The 13,623-nt window shown below is 39.7% G+C and overlaps 1 protein-coding gene across 6 annotated transcripts in view; it reads right to left on the bottom strand.

Moving 5' to 3' along the window:
* The window catches only part of LOC115213346 (leucine-rich repeat protein 1-like), a 115,656-nt gene that overhangs the window by 7,711 nt on the left and 94,322 nt on the right, over window positions 1–13,623 (bottom strand). For all 6 annotated transcript variants that reach the window (XM_036503686.1, XM_036503688.1, XM_029782281.2 and 3 more), the window contains one exon: window positions 6,557–6,655. In XM_036503686.1, the coding sequence (XP_036359579.1) occupies window positions 6,557–6,655 (99 nt within the window). The remainder of the gene's footprint in view (window positions 1–6,556; window positions 6,656–13,623) is intronic.

The raw sequence follows: 13,623 nt of genomic DNA, 5'->3' as shown, positions 1-13,623 counted from the left end.
TCTCTGTCATAGTCAATATGACGATCATACACAACACACCTTCCTTCCAAGCACTGCTGTAAACAGAAGTGAGCTAGAATGTTGAAACTTAGTGTGCATGCACAGCAGAGTTCAAGATCAATCTGTGCCAAACAGCTTCACTCTGCATGATTTAGCTTAGTTACTATGGTAACAGTCTGGATACTTATTGATCAGACCATGTATATATATACTAGAATGGTCATGACTGATCATAGATCTTCTCAGTGAAGGGCAACCTGTGGTCAAACAATGATAGCCAAGGAGATGTTAAGGTTAGATAGACAAAGTATACACCTTCATTTCAGCTTTTCATATTCTTATTACCTATCACCTATGCTTTGATTCACTCTTTATCTTACCAACAAGAGGAGGAACAAGGAGTAATTTTGTCTTTCAACCTCTTGTGGAAGGCAATGGGAGTCCCTAAAACAACTACCAGTCAAGTACTAGATCTGATTTAATTGTTAGTGCCCCATACTCAGTAAAAAAATATTCTTGACCTTGTGCCAATAGAAGACATCATTGTCATTGTTGTGGCAGTAACCACCACCACTATCATTAATAAAGATATCATCATCATCAATTATCATTGTTTCTATTTACTCTTTACGTGTTTCAGTCATTTGACTGTGGCCATGCTGGAGCACCGCCTTTAGTCAAGCAAATCAACCCCAGGACTTGTGCCACACAGTGAGACTGAACCTGGAATCATGTGGTTCGTAAGCAAGCTACTTACCACACAGCCATTCCTATGCCTATTGTAACTATTAGTTGTTTTTCTTTTAAATAGAATAGAGATTTCTTCTTTCAAGTCTCAACTTTCTGAGAAATATGACCAATGTGTGTGTGTGCATAAGAGACAAAATGACAGCGAAAGAGAGGGAGAGAAACTAAATTTGTTATATTTCTTACACACACACATCATCATCATCATCATACATGTTTGCAATGAATTCGATGGTCATATCCAGTACAATATCTTGTCCACTCAAATTGTCTTTCGTCATCTCTTTCATGGAGTTTATTTCCTGAGATTAGCTTTCACCACTTTGTCCCATGTCTTCCTCTCCAGCAGGTTTCTTCCATCTCTTAACCCAACTGTCTTCCTCCATACACATCACATAGCCAACCAACATGGTCTTTTCTCATGCCATGCTTACTACATCTTCATTCCTTTTATATCCCGTTTAACTCTCAGCTCATTTGTCCTCTAGCATTCATTCACTCAGGCATTTTATATCTAGCAGAACATTGCTTGCCACATTTCTCTCCAGCTTTCTCACATAATAATTTGCATTCCATACAATACCAAGCCAGTGGAGGCAATAGATTCCTGAATTTCTGCACTCTATACTTACTCTAGCTAACACCTTCCTCCATTGCTAATTAGGACACCTAGGTAATAGTGGGAATCAGTTAAAAGGGGTGACAATTAAAAATGGCATCCAGTCATTAATAAAATGTTACCTCAAAAATCTTCTCCGTTCCATACCAGCATAGGAAAAGTAATATGACGATGATGTATAAAGTACAGAAGACTTAATTTCATCTTAACCTTTTCTAAGTTAAGGAAGAAGACAACAGAAATATTAATATTATCGGTGTGATTTCATAATTCTCACCTGACATTTAATCGCCCGAGATAAGGTGAAAGACAAAGTTGGTTTTAAAAAAGTACAAACATAAAAGGAAACAAAAATCTTCAGCTTCATTTATCAAGAGGAAAGGTAATCAACACATGAAAGATAGAGAGAAAGAAAGAATAAGAGAAGGAAGAGGGTGGAGTAGAAAGAGAATGACTCAGGTACTGGCCCAGTTCATCAGGGATAACTGATGCAAACAGAATGCTGTGATATGCAAGACCGCACTAAAATACAACTATATCATGTAAGATTGGTCAATGCCTGTAAAATATTGTGACATAGCAGCATTTATTTAAAATGCCTGTAATTACTGTTGCTTCCAACACATGGGACATGGCTGTTTTAACAACCAACCTTATCCCATTGCAGAGTCTGGGTGCATCAAGGTTTCTCAATAGCATTGTGGGAGCACCTGTTTTCATGATCAGAATGTGGTGAAAATCCTGGTGGGTGAAGTGAATTGAGGAACTCCACTGGGTAATACGTTGCCTGTTCTTGATCAGGGACAGAGTCAATTGATCTGTATGAACATTCAGGTCCTGGAAACTGAGACAACAAATTTAGACCACAAATACATGGGAAACTGGTGTCATCAAATGTCCCGGTGGCTCTCTGGAAGTTGTAGATGAATTTTTGCTACCTAGGTGACCTAATTAGCAGTGGTTAAGGTTGTACAGAAAGTGTAATTGCTAGAATAAGGATAGAACAAAGAAAGTTCAGAGAGCTTTTATTTCTCTTGGCAACCAAAGATCTCTCCCTCTCTCTCCAAGTGAAGGGAAGATTGTATGATGCTGCATGGTAGTGAGACGTTGGCCCTGAATTTGGAGAAAATTTGAGGGCTGGAGAGGAACAAAATTGCTATGTTCCACTGGATGTGTGATGTCAGTGTGCATGCATGATAGAGCACCGGTGTATTGAGAGAGAAATTGAGTATCAGAGGAATTATATGCAGTGTGCAAGAGAGGAGACTGCTGGTTTGGTTACGTGATGCAGATAGACGAAGACAGCTGCACAAAGAAGTGTCGATCACTTAAAGTGGAGGGAAGTTGTAGAAGAGGGAAACCAAGGAAAACATGAGATAAAGTACTGAAGGCTGATCTCAAAACACTGAGCCTTATGAAGATGACAGACGACTGAGATATGTGGTGCACTGCTGTACTAGAGAAGACCCACCCACAAAAGAAATGAGATCCTAAAACCAAGGAGTCACACAAACAACATTGGTGTGGGTGCTGATGCGACATAAAAAGCACTGGTGCTGGTGATAGTGCTGCATAAAAAGCACCCAGTACACTCTGTAAAGTGGTTGGCATTAGGAAAGGTATCAAGCCATAGAAACCAAGCCAAAATAAACTATGGAACCTAATGTGGACCCCTGGCCTTGCCAGTTCCTGTAAAGCCGTCCAACTCATATCAGCATGGAAAACAGACGTTAAATGATGATGCAGATTTGTTTATAGTGTATATAGTTGTTTATATCTTGATAAATTTTTATTGCATGATGATTATCAGGGGATCAATCTGTTAATCTGTTTTACATTTTCACAATCATGAAAAAATATTTTTTATCATGAACTCCTTTGTTGGTGTAGATTCCCCTTCAGTATCTGGTTATTGAAAAGCATATTGTTGCTCTATCTCAACAAAATCTTCATCATCATGAGATGGCAGCAATTCCCTAATAGATTCCTTGTTAATCTCTTCAAATCCAAGCTGTAATCCAAATTCTATAATTTATTGAACGAATTCAATCTCAAAGCCTGCACAATCATTAATAAAATGTGGATTAATTTCTTATGCACACAAATCCCATGTTCTTTGTAGTAACTTCATCCCATGCATGGACAATGTTTGTTAGTGATTATTTTATATAAAAACTTCTCCAAAATCCAGTTATTGTCATGGATAAATGCTTTCATAAATAAGTGTTTCTAACATAGGCACAAGCCTTGAAATTTGGTGGGAAGAGGAGAATCAATTATACTGACCACAGTATTTGACTGGTACTTTATTTCAGCAATCCTGGGGGAATGAAAAAATCTAAGTTGGCTTTGGTGGTATTTTAACTCAAAGAGGTAGAATGAATGCTGCAAGGTATTTTCCTCAAAGCTCTACTAATTCTACTAATAATCCACTACCCTAAATAAAATAAAGCTTAAATGAAGAAATCAGAACTTTGTTCATGGGCTGTACCAGTGTCATTGTATTGGGTGGCAAAAAATATGATTTTGACATTCTCACATAAATCGTCTTCTAGAGCTGTTGATGAGCATCGCTTAATTGATCAGCATTTGCACTTTCACTGGCTACACCAACATTACGAAGACTTGAATATATTTTTTGAAATTATCAAACCAGCCAGTGCTTACAGTAAAAGTGAGTCGTCATAACCATTTAACATCCATTTTTCCTACTGGCATTAGTTGGATGGTTTGACAAGAGCTGGTGAACCAGAGGACTGCACAGAGTTTCAGTGTCTGCTTTGGCATGATTTCTACAGCTGGGTACCTCCTTAATGATAAAGAGTTTAGAGAATGTACTGAGTGCTTTTTTTCATAGGACCAGCACTAGTGAGGTTACCTAGTAACTGCAAAACAAGACCCACTCCACTCAATGGAGTGTCCAATTTATTTCCACTGTCTGTATACTTTTCCAAACAGGCTCAATACTGTTGCTTAAATGCATTTTAACATACGTTTATGCATTTCTGGTTACAATCTTTAATTCATATTGATAGTAAACATTCCATTTCAGTCAGTGTAACTAATCATCAACTAGTCGTTTGTAAACCAGATGACAGAATACTTTGGTCCAATGCCTTGTAAACATTTGTGTTTCCACTAACAATCTACTATCATTCATGAAGTAGACATGGTCATTTTAGGTGAACTAGAAGGTTCAGGTTTCTTTTTTTTGTTTAGGTTAAAAATAAAGTATAAATGCTATTTGAAGAAAAGGAGTGAATGTGTACTGTGCATAATGCTTGTACCTCTGGAAAATTTTGGAATCTGAGGAAATTGATGAGAGTCTGTATAATCCAGTCATGGAAAATTGATGGATCCAACTACCATGAGGAGTGAAGAATTTGTTAAAGAATGAATGGCAAGTCAAGTTACGTGCATAAGGATGCTAATTAAGAAAAGCTATGAATAGAACCCGGTAGAGTTGCTGGGGCTGGTTGTGGAGAGTGAGGGAAGAGGACTATAAGGGTGTGGTGTAATGGGGGGGGGGGGAGACAGGTAGATATGCAGAGAAATTCAGGCAGATAATGATTAAAAGTTGGTCAATGTTCTGGCAATAGAGTTTAGCCTCAAAGGGGATGGAAGTGAGATCAAAATTTGTGGAAGCATATATTGAATTAGAAGACATTGACGAGGTAGCAGTATAATCAATGGATGTATAAACAGGGGGTAAACTATAAGGGTAGGCAGGATAGTACCAGGTGCATAATGATAGGAGAATTAAAACTATATAAAAATTAACCGTAAGGGCAAGGTCATGTACAGGGGTGTATGTCTATGAAAACTTGCACTAGAATGGAGATGAGAACAACAAAAAGAAGCTGGGATGGTTGGGGAGGGAAGATTCAATGAATGCTGAGGTGAGTATTCAAGCCTTCAAAAACTGAACCCTAAAAATTATGCAACAATCAATGCCTCTGGTCTGAAAGCAGTTCACTGCTGTATGGTTGAGTCTTCTATTAGTTTTGTCCATTAAGCATCAGCATTTTATAATGAGAATATGGTTACAAAATAGAAACCACATAAATGGATTTCTGCATTAACTGCAACGATAAACAGCACCTTCCTGAATTAGTGTTATATAGTAATCCCTCGACTATCGTGAGTTTTACATTCCAAAACCCCCCTGTGATAGGTGAAAATCCATGAAGTAAAAACAGTATTGTACTGTATATATTTTTCAATTATTTTTATAATTTGTATATATTTATTTTATTATAAATGCAAAACCACACCAGAGAGGAATCGATGTAAGTTTAAATAATAAACTGCAATAGGTGAACCGCAATATGGTGAGGGATTACTGCACTAGAATATCTGAACAAAGAATACCAATATGCAACTGTGACTCATGTCTATGTTTCGGTATTACTCACCTTGCTACCTGATTAGATAGGAGACAATTCGGCACAGCTGTAGAGACGCTGATGGTTTGGCATGGCTGACTGGATGTTTCAGCTTGCTTTGACAACAGTACGTTTTGGTGTTGGAGGCAAATGCTTGCATGCATATTCATGTGGAAATATATGCATACAAATAAGGAGAAGGATTACAGATGCAAACATAACCAGATGGTCATGCATGCAGAGAGAGAGAGGGGAGGAGACAAAGAAACATTAGTAATTGAACATGATTGACACAAACACTTTCTTTTTCCTCATACACATAAAGACAAATATGATTACACATATATCTATCTATCTATCTCATGGCCATTGCCAGCCTCGTCTGGCATGTAAAAAGTACCCACTACACTCACGGAGTGGTTGGCATTAGGAAGGGCATCCAGCTGTAGAAACACTGCCAGATTAGACTGGGCCTGGTGCAGCCTCCTGGCTTCCCAGACCCCAGTTGAACCGTATAACCCATGCTAGCAATGAAAGCTGACGTTAAACGATGATGATGATGATATATATATATATATACACACACACACACATACATACATATATAGAGAGAGAGAGAGCAGAGAGAGTGGAAGAGAGAGAGAGTGTGGAAGATAGAGAGAGAGAGAGACTGTGAGAAATATGAAAGCATCTGATGTCAAAGAAGTCAGTGTCAAATCAGTGATGCCAAATAAGTGGTGCCAAAATGGCTGAGCTGAACATCTCATAGCCTTGAACAGAGCACCAATATGCAACAAACACTCACCTTGCTAATATGTAAATCCACTTGAGGCTCTTTAAACCTAATGGTAGTTTTACCTTCACTGATGAAATTACAGAACACTTTCTCCACATTGTCTTTCACCTGTATCATAACGAAACATTATCACATTTATGAAATAAGTCTGAAGATTACATCCCCCACCACCACCACAAATAAAATAAAGAAACAAAGAAAATCCCTGAAGCAAACTATTCATAAAATCAGATAGAAAGTATATTGGTTGGTAGAGAGAGAGAGGGAGAGAGGGAGGAAGAGAGAGAGAGAATGCATCAGGGGGGGAAGAGAAGAGACAGAATGTGAATAAAAGAGGTGAGAAATGAAAGAGACAGGCAGAAATAGAGAGAGAGAGAGACACACAGACAGACAGAAAGAGACAGAGAGAGAGTTTAAACATCTTTTCTACAAACAGTGCTACTCAAAATATAAAGATAAAAGAAAAAGTGTGTAATGGAATTGCTATCACAGAGTAAATCAATATATCTTACAGTTTCCATTAGATATTGGTTGACTTGTTCACCAAGTCTCCGTTACCTTCACCAGGTTAACAAGGTTGATGTCTATTCCACAGAAGCCTACTTACAAATTGATATGAACCCTTTTACAACCACCTTTGCAACAACATGGCTGCTAGTTGTTTTGCTCCAAGTCAGTCCCAATCAGAGCTATGAGACGAAAGCAATCCAGCCATGACCACAGTTTTTTTTTTTTTTTCTGTTTCTGCTTTGAAGTGTATGTCTAAGATGATGTCTTCCTCTTCTTATTTTTAAGATGATAGTGTGATTTGCTATGATGACAACAATAACAACAAAGTTTTTATTTTTAAGTCAATGAAAAAATAATCCCATAAGTGAAGACCAAGAATTTTAAATATTTAGGAAACAGAACAAAAATTCCTCTACTCTGGGAATCATTTGAGATCACTAAACTTTATGTGTGACACTTATGTCAATAAAATATCCATTTCTGTTGTATTGTTGCCAATTTTATCTTGAATGTTATGGTATAGTGACTGCAGCTTGATTTCAATTCCCATTTGCATGTTTCATATCACCTAAGTTACTTTTTCTAAAATAAATATAGATTTTACATGTTAAAAAATAATAATAAAGAGGTTTTTGTATGTAGTGCTCAGGTGCAGTGCGACTTGCCAGAAAAGGGTAAAAGAGGAAAGAGAGAGTAGCAATAAATTCAGTAAGAAAAGAGAAGTGTTAGTCAAAAGTGCATGCATTGAACACAGTGTAAGACACAAGAAAGAAAAGAGAACAGTGAAAGAGTCACAAAAATGAAAGGGTGCACAAGTATGGCAGGAATAGTGTTGGAAAAGTTCAGAAAGCATGGAATTTTTTAAGGATACAATGTCCTCAGAGATAGTAGCTGACAGAAATAGTTTATTTCATGCTTTGACAATCCTAAACATGAAAAAATGTTTCCAAAAGTTATGGGTGCTGCTCAGTTTTTTTAAACTTTTATAAGCATGTCCATGGGTGGTAGAGATACTGACTCAAAAAAAAGGTGACCAAAATTATTGGAAAGATGGTGGATAATCTTGTGGATTTCTACCCAGTCAACTGCTAGACATTGAAGCTTTAGTGTAAATGTATATATAAAAGTATATACATATAAGACATTGAAGCTTTATATGAATGTATATATAAAAGTATATATATAAATGTACTATAGCTATAAATAGGTTTAAATAGATAGCCTGTGGACAGCTGACAAAGGCCTTACTGAATGATGCTAAGACACCTTCAGCCTTTTGATCAGTATAAGGAATATGGTTCATTCAACACAGCTCACTGTTGACAATAACACCTAGGTCATCATGTTCACCAACACACTTCTTAAAATTGGTGATGTAGAGGGAGTGGGTAATTTCTAGGTTTTACCTACCAAATTGTATAACGGTGCACACTTATTCCCAGCCGACATGAGCTGCTAGTGACCAATCCAATACTGTATTATATCCAAGTCAAATTGCAGGAAAGATCTACAACATTTAGGATCTGTTCATTTTAGCCCATGGTACAACTTCATCCTTCAGATTAATATGTCAAAAGTAATCCTTGTTTATTCACATTTAAAAAAATTAATCTGGTATTATCTTGTAGCTTCAAAATTTGAAAGATGTAATTGTTTATTTTCAGAATGATATTGCAGAATAGGTGTGATATGCTGGTTCTGGCCAGTTTGAGCATAAAATGGGTAGAATATTTGGGCCGGATACAGCCAGTTTAAACGCTAAAGAGTTAATGTAGTCTTGACCTGAGGAGGGACCAAAGGTAAAGTTAGCTTCAACAGCATTTGTCTCAGAATCCAAAAGAACAATGTTAGCTAGTATTCTACAGTTTATGCCATCATCATCATCATTTAACGTCCGCTTTCCATGCTAGCATGGGTTGGACGGTTCAACTGGGGTCTGGGGAGCCCGAAAGCTGCACCAGTCCAGTCAGATCTGGCAGTGTTTCTACAGCTGGATGCCCTTCCTAACGCCAACCACTCCGAGAGTGTAGTGGGTTGATTTTATGTGCCACCGACACAGGTGCCAGACGAGGCTGGCAAACGGCCACGCTCGGATGGTGTTTTTATGTGCCACCGACACAGGTGCCAGACGAGGCTGGCAGACGGCCACGCTCGGATGGTGTTTTTATGTGCCACCGACACAGGTGCCAGACGAGGCTGGCAGACGGCCACGCTCGGATGGTGTTTTTATGTGCCACCGACACAGGTGCCAGATGAGGCTGGCAAACGGCCACGATCGGATGGTGCTTGTTACGTGCCCACAGCACGGAGGCCAGTCGATGCGGTACTGGCTACGGCCACGTTCGGATGGTTTTCTTATGTGCCACGTGCCACCGGCACTGGTACCACAAGATACAAATTCCATTGATGTTCATCTATTTTGATTTGTTTTGATTTTCACTTGCCTCAACAGGTCTTCACAAGTGTCACAAGAAGGAAGGTATGCACAGGTGGACTGACTACGTCCCAGGTAGGGGCCATGGGTTATGGCCTGACTAGTCTTGCCGGGTCTTCGGATGGTGTTTTTATGTGCCACCGACACAGGTGCTAGATGAGGCTGGCGAACGGCCACGATCGGATGGTGTTTGACATGTGCCCACCGCACTGACTACGGCACTGATATGTTCATCTATTTTGATTTGTTTTGATTTTCACTTGCCTCAACAGGTCTTCACAAGTGTCACAAGAAGGAAGGTATGCACAGGTGGACTGACTACGTCCCAGGTAGGGGCCATGGGTTATGGCCTGACTAGTCTTGCCGGGTCTCGGATGGTGTTTTTATGTGCCACCGACACAGGTGCTAGATGAGGCTGGCGAACGGCCACGATCGGATGGTGTTTGACATGTGCCCACCGCACTGACTACGGCACTGATGGATTTCTTGTGTGCCACAGGCACTGGTACCACAAGATACAAATTCCATTGATGTTCATCTATTTCGTCTATTTTGATTTGATTTGATTTTCACTTGCCTCAACCGGTCTTCACAAGTGTCACAAGAAGGAAGGTATGCACAGGTGGACTGACTAGTCTTGCCGGGTCTTCGGAAGGTGTTTTTATGTGCCACCGACACAGGTGCCAGATGAGGCTGGCGAACGGCCATGATCGGATGGTGTTTGTTACGTGCCCACAGCACGGAGGCCGGTCGATGCGGAACTGGCTACGGCCATGTTCGGATGGTTCTCTTGTGTGCCACCAGCACTGGTACCACAAAGTGTGTGCCACCGGCACTGGTACCACAAAGATACAGATTCCATTGATGTTCATCTATTTTGATTTGTTTTGATTTGATTTTCACTTGCCTCAACAGGTCTTCACAAGTGTCACAAGAAGGAAGGTATGCACAGGTGGACTGACTACGTCCCAGGTAGGGGCCATGGGTTATGGCCTGACTAGTCTTGCCGGGTCTTCGGATGGTGTTTTTATGTGCCACCGACACAGGTGCTAGATGAGGCTGGCGAACGGCCACGATCGGATGGTGTTTGTCATGTGCCCACAGCACGGAATAGGAAATATATTTCCAAAAAGTTCAAGAATTGCTGTTTCCTGTTTAGCTAGAGGTCAACCACAATTAAGATGACCAATGCTCAAAGGTATGCCTTCTGTCTAACAGTGAGACTCAGACAATCTAAGACTGCATTATTTAATAAGTCCCCTTCTTTTTAAAGACAGTAAGGTAAACTTTGAGAGAAAGGTAGCAGATAATGTAACCATATAGAGACTCTCCCATTGAATCAAATGGCAGTTGTTAGCTCAGGATTGATGCGGCTTAAGAAGAATAGAATCTTCTCCAGGACAGAACACCAGTCCACGGTAGGCATTATTTGATGGAGAGTTGATACTTATTCCCAACAGTTAGATGAAACGAATCAAGCAGTATAGAAATAAGAATAAGTAAGGCAATGAGCTGGCAGAAACGTTTGCATGCCAGGCGAAATGCTTAGCGGTACGTTCTGAGTTCAAATTCCGCCGAGGTCGACTTTGCCTTTCATCCTTTCGGGGTTGATTAAATAAGTACCAGTTACGTACTGGGGTCAATATATATTTCTTTATTGCCCACAAGGGGCTAAACACAGAGAGGACAAACAAGGACAGACAAAAGGATTAAGTCGATTATATCGACCCCACGGAGTAACTGGTACTTAATTTATCGACCCCGAAAGGATGAGAGGCAAAGTCGACCTCGACGGAATTTGAACTCAGAACGTAACAGCGGGCGAAATACCGCTAAGCATTTCACCTGGCATGCTAACGTTTCTGCCAGTTCGCCACCTTCCCACTGGGGTCGATATAATCAACTTAACCCATTTGTCTGTCCTTGTTTGTCCCCTCTGTGTGTAACCCCTTGTGGGCAGTAAAGAAATAAATAAGAATCCTGTCAAATTCAACTCTATGTTAAGCTTTGAGATAACAAAGCGAATATCAAAACTGCTTAAATCCTCTCCATCATCAATAATGCAGTAGTGGTTCTAATTAGAACGGCTTTCAATTTTTTAATTTTTATTTATGTTTATTTTTATTGGTTTCATTAGGGGAAATGGGTCGTGACCATAGCCTTTGCAGGCTGTCTGAGGCAGTTGATATCAATTTGGTTAATGTGCATCTTAAATAACTGCAAGTTGATGAATACAAGAAAAATACAAATGAGGAGGTGGTTTCAGGAGACAACCTGAGGACTGGCCACAGTGGATAGTACAAAGCCTGGGGTGCAATGTGTGTATGTGTGTGTGTGTGGGGGGGTAATAAAAGTGGTAAGAGCAGTGACAAAATGATTTAGGAGAGTCTGAGTGGGAATGGCTTGTGTGTTGTCACAATTTCCTGATTTACCAATTCTCATAAAAGCCAGAAGCATTGCTTCAATTAAAACAAAGGGAAATCTTTTTAAGTCCTCAGAATGGTCTTAAGTACTGGAGCTTAATTTTTTCAGATTAAAAGTACAAAACAGATGAGAAATTACTTTCCTCTGGATGAGACACCTGCTTATTGCAAATGAGTTTCCTGGATACTTTGGTAAATAAAGGCATATAAATTAAATATCATACTCCAAGAGACAATGAAACTTGATAAATTTTAACACTGACACTTGAGCCAACTGTATAATATCTTATTTACTCAGGCAATGTGTGTATATATTTGTGTATGTGTGTGTGCTTGTTTAGTGCCTATGGGGGTGGTGTATGGAATAAGTGGTACAGTGCCAACAGACTAAATGCTTTGTAATATTTAGTTATATGCCTTGGTAGCCTGAGTTTAAATATTACTGAAATTAAATTTATCTTTCATCTATCGAGTGGTTAATAAAATAAGTATCAGCCAAGTATGGGAGAAGGATCAATTATTTCAACTATTATTACTGTTGCAAACCTGAGAACTTTGGGGGATTATGGATGAAACATCAAATTGAGTATGAACCTGTTAGGTGTGTAACATTAACCTTCAAGAAAGAATGCGTAACTGAACTGAGAGAGATGATATGTACAAGAGATGAGTTGTGTTGTGAATAGACATGTGTTGTGAATGGACAAGTGGATGCAGTGTGAAAAAGTCAATGAGTGGAGAGCACCTATTGCAAAGGGGGACATAACAAACTGTAGTGAGGTTAGATCTTGAGTACACATAGATAAAATGAAAGGAGATAGAAGGAAGTGGCACTATGTCATACGAAAGAGAATCTTGTCAAGAGTGAGCAACCCCCATGCAACTGGGTGCAAAATGATAACGACATGAGTAATGAACCTGGATTAAGTTTAGACCAATACCATAGTAGAACACCCCAGCATGGGAACATGGAGTCTTTACTGATAAGATATCACAGAATGAAGGTGCCTAGACAAATGCATCAGCAGACTTCTCAACTGTGTCAAGTTGGACAAATAAATATTAAAATATTGAAAATGATGACAGTGATAAAGCAGGAAACATTAACCCTTTAGCATTCAGATTGCTCTGTCAAATGCAACACTTACTTATTCACATTGTTTTGAATTAATCATGCATTATCTTGTAGTTTTGAAATATTGATGATGTCATCATCATCATTGTTTAACATCTGCTTTCCATACTGGCATGGGTTGGACGGTTTGACTGAGGACTGGTGAGCCAGAAGGCTGCACCAGGCTCCAATCTGATCTGGCAAAGTTTCTACAGCTGGATGCCTTTCCTAATGCTAACCACTCCAGGAGTGTAGTGGGTGCTTTTACATGCCACCGGCATGAGGGCCAGTCAGGTGGTACTGGCAGTGACCATGCTCAAAGGTGTTTTTTACATACCACCTGCACGGGAGCCAGTCCAGCGGCACTGGCAGCAACCACGCTCGAATGTTGTTTTTCACGTACCACCTGCACATGTACCAGTAAGGCAACACTGGCAATGATCATGCTCGATTAGTGCTTTTTATATGCCACCGGCATATGAGCCAGTCAGTGGCCCTGGCAACAATCACGCTCAGATGGTACTTTTAACGTTCCACTGGCACAAGTGCCGATCAGGTGGTACTGTCATCGGCCACATCAGCGATTTTGATTTCA

This window comes from Octopus sinensis, linkage group LG6 (genome assembly GCF_006345805.1).
Source record: "Octopus sinensis linkage group LG6, ASM634580v1, whole genome shotgun sequence".
In the NCBI taxonomy this organism is placed as follows: Eukaryota; Metazoa; Mollusca; class Cephalopoda; order Octopoda; family Octopodidae; genus Octopus; species Octopus sinensis.
This window is presented reverse-complemented; position numbering and strand designations above follow the sequence as displayed.